The sequence below is a fragment of the Hypanus sabinus genome, assembly GCF_030144855.1.
Source record: "Hypanus sabinus isolate sHypSab1 chromosome 24 unlocalized genomic scaffold, sHypSab1.hap1 SUPER_24_unloc_20, whole genome shotgun sequence".
Classification (NCBI taxonomy): Eukaryota; Metazoa; Chordata; class Chondrichthyes; order Myliobatiformes; family Dasyatidae; genus Hypanus; species Hypanus sabinus.
Genome location: NW_026778934.1, coordinates 454,149 through 468,933, shown reverse-complemented (window position 1 = coordinate 468,933; position 14,785 = coordinate 454,149). Strand labels below are relative to the sequence as shown.

General features: G+C 51.7%; 1 protein-coding gene across 3 annotated transcripts in view; it reads right to left on the bottom strand.

Annotated features, from left to right (window-relative positions):
- The window catches only part of LOC132385488 (histone deacetylase 6-like), a 40,735-nt gene that overhangs the window by 20,005 nt on the left and 5,945 nt on the right, over positions 1 to 14,785 (bottom strand). For all 3 annotated transcript variants that reach the window (XM_059957596.1, XM_059957595.1, XM_059957597.1), the window contains exons 2-5: positions 12,156 to 12,253; positions 3,279 to 3,377; positions 2,867 to 2,949; positions 1,073 to 1,160 (exon numbers count right to left, since the gene is read on the bottom strand). In XM_059957596.1, coding sequence (XP_059813579.1) covers positions 1,073 to 1,160; positions 2,867 to 2,949; positions 3,279 to 3,377; positions 12,156 to 12,239 — 354 coding nt within the window. In that variant the 5' untranslated portion in view covers positions 12,240 to 12,253. The remainder of the gene's footprint in view (positions 1 to 1,072; positions 1,161 to 2,866; positions 2,950 to 3,278; positions 3,378 to 12,155; positions 12,254 to 14,785) is intronic.

The following is a 14,785-nucleotide window of genomic DNA, read 5'->3' as shown; positions in this document are numbered from 1 at the left end:
GAGGAGACCTGACAGATGTTATTAGACGGTGAGATGCACCAAAGGAAGCCTCTTTTTCTCGGAGTAGGAATATTAAATAGGGAGGTTGTGCTTGAATGCATGAAGGGTTAAGATGAAAGGAGAGTTGTAAGGGTGTAAGGTCAGACCGCACTTGCAGCATTGTGAAGAGCTTTGGGCACCATATCGAAGAAAGGATATGGTGAGGAGGTCACTGAGAATGATTTCGGGACTGAAGGGTTGAAGTGTGAGGCATGACAAGGTCTGCACTTGCTGGAGTTTAGAAGGATGGGGTGGGGGAGAACTCGCTGAAACCTATCGAATATTCCGAATGGATCTCCAACTAAACAAGGAACAGCAGGTTCAGGGATCTAAACGAACAGCGGGAGGAACTCGTGGGTCATTGCTACCCGAGAGGCAGGGGGCCTGTCGGGGCCTGAGTATGACACTGTGGAAGGGAGATAGCCAGCAGCGAAGATGAGGAAGACCAAAGAAGTGAGATAGGGTTTCTGGTCAAATCTTTTCCCACTCCCCTTAAATCTACACCCTCAGCATGTTGGTTCCCTTTCCACTTGAAAGAGACAGCGTGCAATTAACCAGTCCCCAACCCTTGTGATCTTACACACTGAAACAGCCGTGCTATCGCACACAGATGGCACAGTGTGGAGGGAGCTTCACTCTGTCTGACCCCGGGAGTGTGTGAAGGGACGGTGTGGAGGGAGCTTCACTCTGTCTGACCCCAGGAGTGTGTGATGGGACGGTGTGGAGGGAGCTTCACTCTGTGTCTGACCCCGGGAGTGTGTGATGGGACAGTGCGGAGGGAGCTTCACTCTGTGTCTGATCCCGGGAGTGTGTGATGGGACGGTGTGGAGGGAGCTTCACTCTGTGTGAACCCGGGAGTGTGTGATGGGACGGTGTGGAGGGGGTTTCACTCTGTGTCTGACCCCGGAAGTGTGTGATGGGACAGTGTGGAGGGAGCCTCACTCTGTCTCTGACCCCGGGAGTGTGTGATGGGACGGTGTGGAGGGAGCTTCACTCTGTGTCTGAACCAAACTGGCCTGTACTGAATATTTACCGCGATGGCTTTACATCGTTCTTTGAGTCCATATTCTTCGATCTTTTGCATCACAGCCGTCACCCTCTCTGGCCGTTCTGGAAATTGACTGAGAGACGTGGGTGAAAATGAAACATCTGACAGTGACACACACTGGGGTAAACTGTTACACTGATACACTCCCCGCAACCCCCTGTAAATACTGACACACTCCCCGGGACCCCCATGTAGATACCAATACACTCCCTTGAACACCCTGTAAATACTGTCACAACCCCAAGGATCCCCAGTAAATACTGACAGACCCTCAGGGACCCCCTGTAAATACTGACACTCTCCCCGGGACCCCCTGTAAATACTGACACACTCCCTGGGACCCCCTGTAAATACCGACACACTCCCCGGGATCCCCTGTAAATACTGACACACTCCCCGGGACCCCCTGTAAATACTGACACACTCCCCGGGACCCCCTGTAAATACCGGCACACTCCCCGGGACCCTTTGTAAATACCGACACACTCCCCGGGATCCCCTGTAAATACCGACACACTCCCCGGGACCCCCTGTAAATACCCACACGCTCCCCGGGACCCCCTGTAAATACTGACACTCTCCCTGGGACCCCCTGTAAATACCGACACACTCCCCGGGATCCCCTGTAAATACCGACACACTCCCCGGGATCCCCTGTAAATACTGACACACTCCCCGGGACACCCTGTAAATACCGACACACTCCCCGGGATCCACTGTAAATACTGACACACTCCCCGGGACCCCCTGTAAATACTGACACACTCCCCGGGACCCCCTGTAAATACTGACACACTCCCCGGGATCCCCTGTAAATACTGACACACTCCCCGGGACACCCTGTAAATACCGACACACTCCCCGGGATCCCCTGTAAATACTGACACACTCCCCGGGACCCCCTGTAAATACTGACACACTCCCCGGGACCCCCTGTAAATACTGACACACTCCCCGGGACCCCCTGTAAATACTGACACACTCCCTGGGACCCCCTGTAAATTCTGACACACTCCCCTGGACCCCCTGTAAATACCGACACACTCCCCGGGACCCCCTGTAAATACCGACACACTCCCCAGGATCCCCTGTCAATACTGACACACTCCCCGGGACCCCCTGTAAATACCGACACACTCCCCGGGACCCCCTGTAAATACCGACACTCTCCCCGGGACCCCCTGTAAATACTGACACACTCCCTGGGACCCCCCATAAATACTGACACACTCCCCGGGACCCCCTGTAAATACTGACACACTCCCCAGGATCCCCTGTCAATACTGACACACTCCCCGGGACCCCCTGTAAATACCGACACACTCCCCGGGACCCCCTGTAAATACCGACACTCTCCCCGGGACCCCCTGTAAATACTGACACACTCCCTGGGACCCCCCGTAAATACTGACACACTCCCCGGGACCCCCTGTAAATACTGACACACTCCCCAGGATCCCCTGTCAATACTGACACACTCCCCGGGACCCCCTGTAAATACCGACACACTCCCCGGGACCCCCTGTAAATACCGACACACTCCCCGGGACCCCCTGTAAATACCGATACTCTCCCCGGGACCCCCTGTAAATACTGACACACTCCCTGGGACCCCCCGTAAATACTGACACACTCCCCGGGACCCCCTGTAAATACCGGCACACTCCCCGGGACCCTCTTTAAATACCGACAGTCCCCAGTATCCCCTATAAATACTGACACACTCCCTCGGAGCCATGGCAAATCCTGACTCACTCCCGTGTAATAAATTGCACGTACGTGTCCCACAGACACTGCGGCTCCGTCAGTCGATCATCATAGGAGAGGGCAGTTCCATCAACAACATGGTCTTCCTCAAGGTGCTGGGCAGAGGACAATGAGCACGTTTCAGCGACGAATACAAACACTCTACTCGAGCCTGTGACCCACCTCCCTACCATGCACTGCACCCGTCCCCGCCTGGTACCCCACCTTTCTCCTCTCATTTTTAAGCCAGGAGCCCATTCACCAACCCCAGCCCTGCTGCCCTCCCTCCCCTTATCCCTATCAGGCTGGTGATCTGTGAGACGATTTCATCCTTCTCCGGATTGTGTGGCATCTTCACCAGCCAGCCCGCTGAGCCTCTGAACCTGCGCCTGCCCCCCTCCCTCCCTACCGCCCCTCGCTGCCCTCCCTCGGCCCATCTCCATACCAGCTTGGTGAGCTGTGAGACGATCTCTTCCTCCTCCGTGTCCGCCACCATCTTCACCTGTTTCTTCACCACCTGCTTCTTTCCTTTCTTCTCGGACTTCTGCAGAAGAAAGGAGAGGAGGAGAAAGATTTCAGTTCAGAGAGGCTCGCTCCGGTTACCGCTCCGATCCGGGACACAGAGCCGGTACCCAGGCTGCCTCACTGACCCTGGGCCATCTCTCTCCATCCACCGACCCCAGGCGAAGCCAGCACCAGAGAGGTGGAGGGGCTCTGCAGGTCAGGCAGCCTCCATGGAGGGAGATAGGAGGGTTGACATTTTGGCTTGAGACCCTCCATCCGGCCTCACGATCAGCAGGAAGTCAGGTTGAGTTCAGGTGATCTTTCTCCAGATTGTAATGCTGTTCTGAATGCTATTTGCTTACTTTTACTGTTTGCATGATTTTTTTTCCTGCACTTTGAATAGCTGATGGTCTTTTTTTTAGTGGGTTCTATTGGGTTTCTTGTTTTGTGACTGCCCGTAAGGAGATGAAACTCAGTGTTATATAAAGCACACATACTCAGATAATAAATGTACTTTGAACAACGAAGCCAGCTCGCAACCTTCATGTTATGTATTTATTGTAACATTTAGTAATTTTAGTGTCTGCACTGTGCTCGTGCCGCAGAACAATTTCACGACGTACGTCAGTGATAATGAACCCGATTCTGATTCTAAGGTTTTTTGAAGTTCAAAGTTCATTACCAAGGCACGTACATGTCACCAGATACTACACTGAGATTCATTTCCTTGCGGGCGTTCACAGTAAAAAAAATACAATAGAATCAGTGGAAGATTACATGCTGAGACTACAGCCAACCAACGTGCAAAAGAAGACAAACTGTGCAAGTACCAATAAAAATAATAATTATAAATAGATAAGTAATATTAAAACATTAGGTCTGTGGGTTGGGGTGAGTGAAGTTATCCACTGTTGCTGAACCTGGTGGTGTGGGATCTCAGACTCCTGTACCTCCTTCCTGATGGCAGCAAGGCCTGGATGAAAGATTTGCACTCCCGCTTTCCATTGCATAGCAATGTTGTTACAGGTGTGGCTGTTAACTTTGTGCATGGCCCATTTACAGTCAATCTCCACAAGTGCAACATGTCCAAACCACCCCAAGACCCTGTCCAACAACACCCCCACCATTTACCAACAACACTGACCACACACCTACCCACCAAACAAGCTCCACTCGCCTCCTCCTTGCCTGACGATAGCCAGCTGCCTTCCCAGGAGGGGTGCTGAGATCCCCAAACAAGCCCCTAAACTGTTTCCCATGCAGACACCAGTTTGGCACCACCTGGTGCTCATTTCAAGGGAGATCGCGGAGAAGCACTTTGCTAGAAGGAATAAAGGCACTAACTAATTTCTAAACGGGGAGCAAATTCAGAAATCAAAGGTGCAAAGAGACTTGGAAGTCTGTGCAGAACTCCCTAAATGTTAACGTGCAGGTTGAGTCAAATGCAATTTTAGCATTAACTTTGAGAAGGTGGGAATATCAGAATTGGGATTAGGTTTATCACCACTGGCATGTATCATGAAATTTGATAACTTAGTAGCAATAGTTCAATGCAATTTTAATAAATGTGAATCAATTACAGTATACGTATATTGAACAGTGTAGTGATCTGCTACACACAGCGCTGAAATAACGACACGCAGTCGGTAAGTCGTTTCGAGACTAGTTTATTCAAACTTCGCGGCGCTGGCATTTAAATACCTAGCGCCTGCCCTCTCCGGGCGGAAATGACGTCGGAGGTGCATTACCAAAGTCTCCCTCCGCGTGCTGGCTATTTGTGAGGCGGTTCGCCTGCATGGAAAGTGGGTCGCCACATAACCCCCCCCCCCCCAGAACCGGCAATACAGCCCCCAATGTCCACAGTCTGGATCAGCCTCTGTTTGGGAGGTCTGGCTCTGTGCCACGGTGCCTGAACCTCGACCGGCTGGTCCACATGGGCTGGTTTGAGTCGGTCCACCGTGAAAACCTCCTCTCTCCCCCCAATGTCCTGAACGTACATGGACCACGTTGTTGTTGATCACCCTGAATGGCCCCTCGTACGGCCGCTGTAGCGGTGCCCAGTGTCCGCCACTTCATACAAACACAAACTTACAGTTCTGCAGGTCTTTGGGTACATGGGTCGGTGTCCGTCCATGCTGCGAAGTTGGTACAGGGGCCAGGTTGCCAAGCCTTTTGCATAGCCTGTCCGGGACTGCTGCGGGTTCCACCTCTTGCCCCCTTGGGGCTGGTATGTACTCTCCTGGGACGGCCAGGGGTGCACCGTACATCAACTCGGCCAATGAGGCGTGCAGATCCTCTTTGGGCGCTGTGCGAGTTCCAAGCAGGACCCAGGGAAACTCGTCCACCCAGTTAGGTCCTCTCAGGCGGGCCATGAGAGCCGACTTCAAGTGATGGTAGAAGCGTTCCACCAGTCCGTTCGACTGTGGGTGGTGGGCAGTAGTGTGGTGCAGCTGTGTTCCCAACAGGGTGGAGGTGAACTGGGCACCTCTGTCAGAGGTAATGTGGGCTGGTACCCCGAAGCGTGCTTCTCAAGTTGTAATCAGTGCTCGGGTGCAGGAATCGGCAGATGTGTCGGTGAGCGGGACCGCCTCTGGCCACCTCATGAACCGGTCTACCATAGTTAGGAGGTACCGCACTCCTCGGGACACTGGTAGGGGGCCCACGATATCCACATGAATCTGTTTGAACCTCCGGTGGGTGGGTTCGAACTGCTGCGGCGGGGCTTTAGTGTGCCGCTGCACCTTGGCTGTTTGGCACTGCGCACACTCTGGCCCATTCACTGACCTGCTTGCAAAGTCCGTGCCACGCGAACTTGCTGGAGACCAGCCGGACAGTTGTCCTGATAGATGGGTGCGCCAAACCGTGTATGGAGTCGAAAACCCACCGCCTCCAGGCTGCTGGGACGATGGGGCGAGGTTGGCGGGTAGCCACGTCGCACAGGAGGGTCCTGGGCCTCCTGGACCTGGGCCTACGAGAAAGTCCTGCAGCTGCAAACCCGAGACTGCGGTCCTGTAGCTGGTCATCTGCCTGTTGTGCCTCCGCCAGTGCTGCATAGTCCACCCCCAGGGACAGGGCCTGGACAGCTGGTCTGGAGAGTGCATCCGCCACGACGTTGTCCTTCCCCGAGACATGCTGGATGTCCGTCGCGTACTCAGAGATGTAGGACAGATGTCGCTGCTGGCAAGCCGACCAGGGATCGGACACCTTCCTGAACGCGAAGGTCAACGGTTTGTGGTCTGTGAGCGCGGTGAACAGCCTACCTTCTAAGAAGTACCTGAAATGCCGGATTGCCAGATACAGTGGCAACAGCTCCCGTTCGAAAGCACTGTACTTGAGTTTGGGGTGATCGTAGGTGCTTGCTGAAGAACACCAGGGGTTGCCAGCACCCCTCGGCGGTCAGAACGTCCATTCTGGGGTGCGCCAGCATCGCGGCATCTGCCAAGGCTTCCTTGGCTTTAACGAAAGCGGCCGCGGCCTCCTCGTCCCAAGTAATGTCCTTGCCTTTACCCGACATCAGGGTGTACAAAGGGTGCATGATACGGGCTGCTGAGGGGAGGAAACGGTGGTAGAAGTTCACCATACCAATGAACTCCTGCAGGCCTTTGACCGTGTTGGGCTGGGCAAAGTAGCGGACTGCGTCTACATTGGTGGGCAGAGGTGTTGCCCCGTCTTTGGTAATCCTGTGGCCCAGGAAGTCGATGGTATCGAGACCGAACTGGCATTTGGCCGGGTTGATCGTGAGGCCGAAATCACTCAGGCGGGAGTAGAGCTGGCGGAGGTGGGACAGATGCTCCTGACGACTACTGCTGGCTATAAGGATGTCGTCCAAATAGATGAACGCAAAGACCAGGTCGTGTCCCACCGCATCCATTAGCCGCTGGAACGTCCGTGTGGCATTCTTCAGGCCGAACGGCATTCAGAGGAACCCGAACAGGCCGAACGGGGTGATGAGTGTTGTTTTGAGGATGTCTTCAGGGTGCACCAGGATTTGATGGTATCCCCAGACGAGGTCTACTTTGGAAAAGATTCTTGCCCCGTGCAGGTCCTGTATGTGCAGCACGGGGTAACGGTCTGGAGTGGTAGCCTCGTTCAGTCTGCGGTAGTTGCCGCATGGTCTCCAACCCCTGGCTGCTTTGGGCACCATGTGCAGGGGGGAGGTCCATGGGATGTCGGACCTCCGTACAATCCCCAATTCCTCCATCCTCCTGAACTCCTCCTTCGCCAGGCGGAGCTTTTCCGGGGAGAGTCTTCATGCGCGGGCGTGGAGGGGTGGTCCCTGGATCGGAATGTGGTGCTGTACCCCGTGTCTGGGCATGGCTGCCGTGAACTGCGGTGCCAGAATCGATGGAAAGTCCACCAGGATCCCGGTGAATTCATTGTCCGACAGTGTGATGGAGTCCAGGTGTGGGGCTGGCAACTTGGCTTCACCCAGGGAGAACGTCTGGAAAGTCTCAGCATGTACCCGTCTTTTCCCTTGCAAGTCGACCAGCAAGCTGTGAGCTCGCAAGAAGTCCGCCCCCAAGAGTGGTTAGGCCACGGCGGCCAGTGTGAAGTCCCACGTGAACCGGCTGGCGCCGAACTGCAGCTGCACTGTGCGGGTGCCATAGGTCTGTATCGTGCTGCCGTTTGCGGCCCTCAGGGTGGGTCCTGGCTTCCTGTTGCGGGTGTCGTACCCCATCGGGGGCAAGACGCTGATCTCTGCTCCGGTGTCGACCAAGAAGCAGCGCCCCGACTGTTTGTCCCAGACGTACAAGAGGCTGTCCTGGTGGCCAGCCGCCATAGTCATTAGCGGCAGCTGGCCCTGGCCCTGGCCCTTGCAGGGCGGGCGACAACAGCGGGCTTTTGTGCCCCACTGCTGGTGGTAGAAACACCACTGTTCACTGGCCTCCTCACTCCTGCCTCTGTGTTGTGTGCGCCCCCATGCCAGGCCTGGTTTAGTCTGCTGTTGGGCATGTGGCCTGTTAATCTGACTGACGGACGCCACGCTCTCCCTCTTGGCTTTCCACAGCACGTCTACCTTCCAGGGGTCGCTGAAATCTGCGTCGGCCAGCAGCAGATGTATGTCCTCGGGCAGTCGATCTACGAATGCTTGCTCGAACATGAGGCAGGGCTTGGGTCCGTCAGTCAGGTGATCAGATTTTCAAAGAGCAGGCATGGGATAGCGTTCTTGATGATGGTATAGTAGTGGTCAAATATGTCTGTAATAGTTGCTCAAAGATCTCTTCAAACTGCCCTGGCTGAAATCCACCCCGTGATGCTAGGGTAGCAGTTTCATGCCTGCTAATTAAGTTGCACAGCTCCTCCAATGCATGCCTGGCATTGCGCTGAGCAGGAATGTACACCACTACCAGTATGACAACAGAAAACTCCATCTGCAGAGAAGATGGACGGCACTTAACCACTAGATGTTCCGGATCGGGTGAACAGGGTTGAGACAGAACCACCACATCCATGCACCACGATGTTAATTATAAAGGGTGCTCCGCCTCCTCTGCCTTTATAGGACTGAGCTGTCCTGTCCTTGCAGAGAATAGTAATGGGCTGCACCACTGCATTCAAAATTGCTGGTTTTATAGACAGTAGGTGCAGGAGTAGGCCATTTGGCCCTTCAAGCCAGCACTGCCATTCACTGTGATCATGGCTGATCATCCACATTCAGTACCCCAATCCTGCCTTCTCCCCATATCCATTGACTCCGCTATTTTTAAGAGTTCTTTCTTGAAAGCATCCAGACAATTGGCCTCCACTGCATTCTGAGGCAGAGCATTCCACAGATCCACAACTCTCTGGGCGAAAAGTTATTTGTGAACTCTGTTCTAATTGGCCTACCCCTTATTCTTAAACTGTGGCCTCTAGTTCTGGACTCACCCATCAGCAGGAACATGCTTCCTGCCTCTAGCGTGTCCAATCCCTTAATAATCTTATATGTTTCAATCAGATCCCCCTCATCCTTCTAAATTCCAGTGTACACAAGCCCAGTCGCACCAATCTTTCAACATATGACAGTCCCGCCATTCGAGGAATTAACTTCGTGATCCTACGCTGCACTCCCTCAATAGCAAGAATGTCCTTTCTCAAAATTGGAGACCAGAACTGAACACAATACTCCAGGTGTGGTCTCACCAGGACCCTGTATAACTGCAGAAGGACCTCTTTGCTCCTATACTCAATTCCCCTTGTTATGAAGGCCAACATGCCACTAGCTTTCTTCTCTGCCTGCGGTACCTGCATGCTTACTTTCAGTGACTGATGTACAAGAACACCTAGATCTCATTGTACTTCCCCCTTTTCCTAACTTGACACCATTTAGATAGTAATCTGCTTTCCTGTTCTTGCCACCAAAGTGGATAACCTCGCATGTATGCACATTAAACTGTATCTGTCATGCATCTGCCCACTCACCTAACCTGTCCAAGTCACCCTGCATTCTCCCAACATCCTCCTCATATTTCACACTGCCACCCAGCTTTCTGTCATCTGCAACATATCCTGCAAAGTTAGCCATGTATTCGTGAAGCAAAGTACATAGCAGTCGCTAATGTCCCTCTGGTACCGCAATCTTGCTCTGAGGCTTTCAATTTTATTTTCCAGAGACTGTAGATTCACCAGCAGGATAGTCAGGAGTGAAAGTCTCAGGCTTCTGCATTTCAGCACGGCATCCCAGGTTCCCTTTTCTTAAACGGGAACTGCATTCGCAATCCAAGTATGACATCTGAGGTTAATCGATTTTCAGAATCGACAGATCCTTTAAACATCTTAGAATGATGTTTCTTACCAAAATGCCCATGGCTATGACTGTGGATTTCAGCTGCAGTCGTCCTAAACGGGAATACTTGATGCATGCGAACAGTTGCCACTTAATGGCGCCATCATACCTGAAGCTAGATTCTGCATTCTGTTATTGTTTTACCTGGTTCTACCTCAATGCACTGTTGCATTCTGTACGGACGGCATGCAAGACCGCATTTCACTCTACCTCAGTACATTTGACAATAATATGCCAGTTTCAATTCTTCCCCCACCTTCCTGTCAAGCAGAAGATAGAAAAGCCTGAAATCATGTAGCACAGGCTCAAGGAGAGCTTTTGTCCCACTGTCATCCGATCAGATTAGCTCCCGATCTTACAATCTACCTTGTTATGATCTTGCACATATTGTTCACCTGCGCTACACTTTCTCTTTAACTGTTACACTTTAAAGTCAGAGTTCAAAGCACGTTTACTATCAAAGTATGTAAACATTTTGCAACCTTGAGATTTGTCTGCTTACAGGCAGCCACCAAACTAGAAACCCAATAGAACCCATTTTTAAAAAGACCGACAAATGGCCAATGCACACAGAGGAGAAAAAACACAAATTGTGCAAACAGTAAAAACAAGCAACAACAGCAGCATTCAGAACCAAAGTTAGTCCATAGACCTGAATGTGGAGCAGGCCCACAGCCTCAACCTCAGTTCATCACCAGCAGAGCAATGTGTCACAGAACTGGCAGACACAAATTCTGGGGCAGCCCACAGCCTCAATCTTAGGTCAGTAAAGCGCAGAGCAGTGAGCAGAACTGGCCCGACCCTCAGCTCTGGTCCCAACAACCTGCCTTTTTCAATCCATCCATCCAGGTGTTTAAATCGTCCAAAAACCGGGTCTTTCCTCGCACTCGGACCCGGGCCCGTCTTATCAATATGCTCTGGGCTTGGGCCATTCTGCTATTGTTTTACCTTGTTCTACCTCAATGAACTGCGCAACAATCTGATCTGAATGAACACTATGCAAGAACAAGCTTTTCACCGTATCTTGGTACATGTGACAATGATAAACCAATTCCAATTTCCAAGGCACTTGCGTGTGCGTGCACTTGCGGACATGACATGACGCTAAACCTGACTCCGAGGGTTCAAAGGGGAAATGGCAGAGAAAGATAACTTCCCGTCGAAAATTGGGGGCCGCTTCCTCGAGCACCTCCGCACCATTGACAGAAGCGGGACTCCCCGGTGACCAAACATTTTAATTCCTATTTTCGTTCTGACAAGTTGGCCCAAGTTGTGCCAAGATGAGGCCATTCTTAGCGTGGAGGAGCAACACAGTCTGTCTGGGTAGCCTCTAACCCAATGGCGTGAATATCGATTTCTCCTTCCTGAAAACAAATTCCCCCCTCCAATCCCCCCTCTATCCCCCACTCTGACCTTTCACTTCCTCTCACATATCTATTACTTCCCCCAGGTCCCTTTCACCTAACATCCACTCTCCCTTCCTATCAAGATTCCTTCTACAGCCCTTCAGCTTTTCCACCCACCTGTCTTCTCCTATTGCCTTCGAGATAACCTCCTTCTCCTCCCACCCACCTTTTTATTCTGGCACCTTCCCCCTCCCTTCTCCGTCCTGATGAAGGGTCTCAGCCTGAAACATCAACTGTTTATTCATTTCCACAGATGCCGCCTGACCTGCTGAGTTCCTCCAGCACCTTGTGCGTGTGTGGCTGTGGATTTCCAGTGTCTACAGAGACTTTCTTGTGTTAGAGAAAGACACAGGGAAACGGGAGGAGTGTGAAAGGGTAGAAAGGTGAACAGGGATACCATGGGACATAGTTTCTGTGTTTGTGCAGCTGTTCAACCCAACACCACCCAATGCTGTTGAGGATTCAAACCCCCTGCGATTTCCAGTGCTGATGGGGATTCAAACCCCCTGCGATTTCCAGTGCTGATGGGGATTCAAACCCCCTGCGATTTCCAGTGCTGATGGGGATTCAAACCCCCTGCGATTTCCATGTCTGCCAAGAGCTTTTGGGCATCAGACAGGGTGGTGGGGATGTATCAGTTCCTTACCATGGTGCTGCTGGATGCAGCAGACCTCTGGGCCATCGCCGTGGCCCCCACTCTGTGCCTCACATGGTCTGGTAGCATCTCCATGGTCTCACGTCACCCTGAGGAGAACGAGAAAAGACGATCAACAACAGGCCTTTAATTCCGCCAAGGACAGTCCCAAGCCTGGCTGTGAGGGGAGGAGGGTTGGGCACCCTATCCCCATAAAAAGCTGGAGTTACAGAAACGCCCACAGAAGCTCCAAAGTGCTCATGCCTCGGACAGGAAGGATCTTCACTTTGATGTATGAAGTCGTGCCGTGAAAGAAGCCAGAGGAACGATCAACCTTCAGCCCAGGACAGACTCTGGTGAGCTGCTGTCGGCAGCCTATGCCACAGTTGGGGTGATGGGCTTAAGGAGGAGAAGAAAAAAATCAAACCTAAAAAGGACTGAGTCCGGGACATGAGAAACTTGGTGATAGGGAGTGAGTGGGCAGGTGGGGACTTCATTCAGAGAAGTGTAGGAGGCTGAGGGGGTGATCTTATAGAAGTATTCATGATGGGCACTGACAGGGTGAATGCACGGTCTTTATCCTCAGGGTTGGGGAATCAAGAACTGAAAGGTGAGGGAGAGAGATTGAACAGGAACTTGGGAGGGCAATGCATCCGCAAGTTGAGAGGGTGGTTGAGAAGGCATATGCTGGCTGGCCATCTTTAGCTGGGAGACTGGGTTCTAGGGCCGCGAGGTAATGTTGAAGCTCTATAAAGCTCTGGTTAGGCCACAGCTGGGAGTATTATGGTCAGTCTGATCGCCTCATTATCCAAAGGATGCAGAGGTGTCGGAGAGGGTGCAGAGGAAATCTACTGGGATGCTGACGGGATTAGGGAGCATGCCTTACGAGGGAAGGGTGAATGAGCTAGAGCTTTTTCTTTGGCACGAAGGAGGATGAGAGAAGATAGAGATGTACAAGATGATAAGAGGCTTAGATAGAATGGACAGTCAGTACCTTTTTCTCTGGGTGGAAAGAAGGCATAATTTCAAGGAGATTGGGGAAAGTACAGTGGGGATGTCAAAGGTAAGTTTTATATACAGGGAATGGTGGGTGCGTGGTAGGAGCAGGTACGTTAAAGAGACTCTTAGGTAAGTACTTGTATGAAAGAAAAATGGAAAGCTACATGGTTAGATTGATCTCCACGACCCTCGCCGTGACACAGACAAACCCCACGCCATTCACTGTAACATCGACACATGCACGCCTCACATAAAACTCAGACACACACACACACACACACCTATCAATTCCACAGCACCCACCTGCTTTTAACTTCGGACATACAGTGCACTCAGTGGTCACATTATTAGACACACCTGTACACCTTCACATTACTGTGAATATCTGATGAGCCAGTCACGTGGCAGCAACTCAATGCGTAAAAGCATGTCGGCGTGGTCAGGAGGTTCAGTTGTTGTTCAGACCAGACATCTGAACGGGGGAGAAATGTGACCTAAGTAACTATGACCATGGAACGATTGTCGGTGCCAGACAGGGTGGTTTGAGTATCTCAGAAACTGCTGATCTCCTGGGATTTTCACGCACAGCAGTCTCTGGAGTTTACAGAGAACGGTGCAAAAAATGAAAAGAAAACACCCAGTGAGCGGCAGTTCTGTGGGCGAAAACCCCTGGTTAACGAGAGAGGTCAGAGGAGAATGGCCAGACTGGTTCAAGCTGACAGGATGGTGACAAACAACCACACATCTCTGAATGTACAACACTTAGAAGTGGCTAGGCTACAACAGCAGAAGACCATGCTGAGTTCCATGGAATACTGTATCACAGAAACATGCCTAGTACCATCAACCTGGACCAATGCCCTCAAGTACCTATCCAAATTTCTCTTGAATGTTACAATTGAACCCAAATGCACCTTTCACCCTTAAACTATAACCTCCAGCTATATTCTCACCCAACCTCAGCGGAAAAAGCCTGCTTGCATTTACCCTAGCTACACCCCACAAAATTTTGTATGCCTCTATCAAAGCTCACCTCAATCTTTATTGCCTTGCCTCAGGCAATAAAGTCCTAACCTAACCTAATCAACCTTTCCCTCTAACTCAGCTCCTCAAATTCTGGTAACATCCTCGTGAATTTTCTCTGCACTCTTTCAATCTTATTTCCATCTTTCCCGGAGGTGGGTGACCAGAACTGCAAAGAACACTCCAGATTAGGCCTCACCAACGTCTTATTCAACTTCAACATAGCAACCCATCTCCTGTACTCAGTACATTGACTTATGAAGACCAATGTGCCAAAAGCTTTCTTTACGACTCAATCTACTTGTGACCCCACTTTCAAGCAATTATGGATCAATATTCCCAGATCCCGTTGTCCTACCACACTCCTCAGTGCCCCGCCCGGTTGGCCCTACCGAACTGCAACACCTCACACTTGTCTGCATTAATTCAATCCGCCATTTTCCAGCCGGTCCAGATCCCATTCCAAACTTTTGTCAGCCTTCCTCACTGTCCACTACATCCCAACCTCGGTGTCATCTGCAAGTCTGCTGATCCAGTTAAACACATTATCATCCAGATCACTGATACAGATGACAAACGACAAGGGAACCAGCAGCACATCACCAGTCATGGGCCTCCAG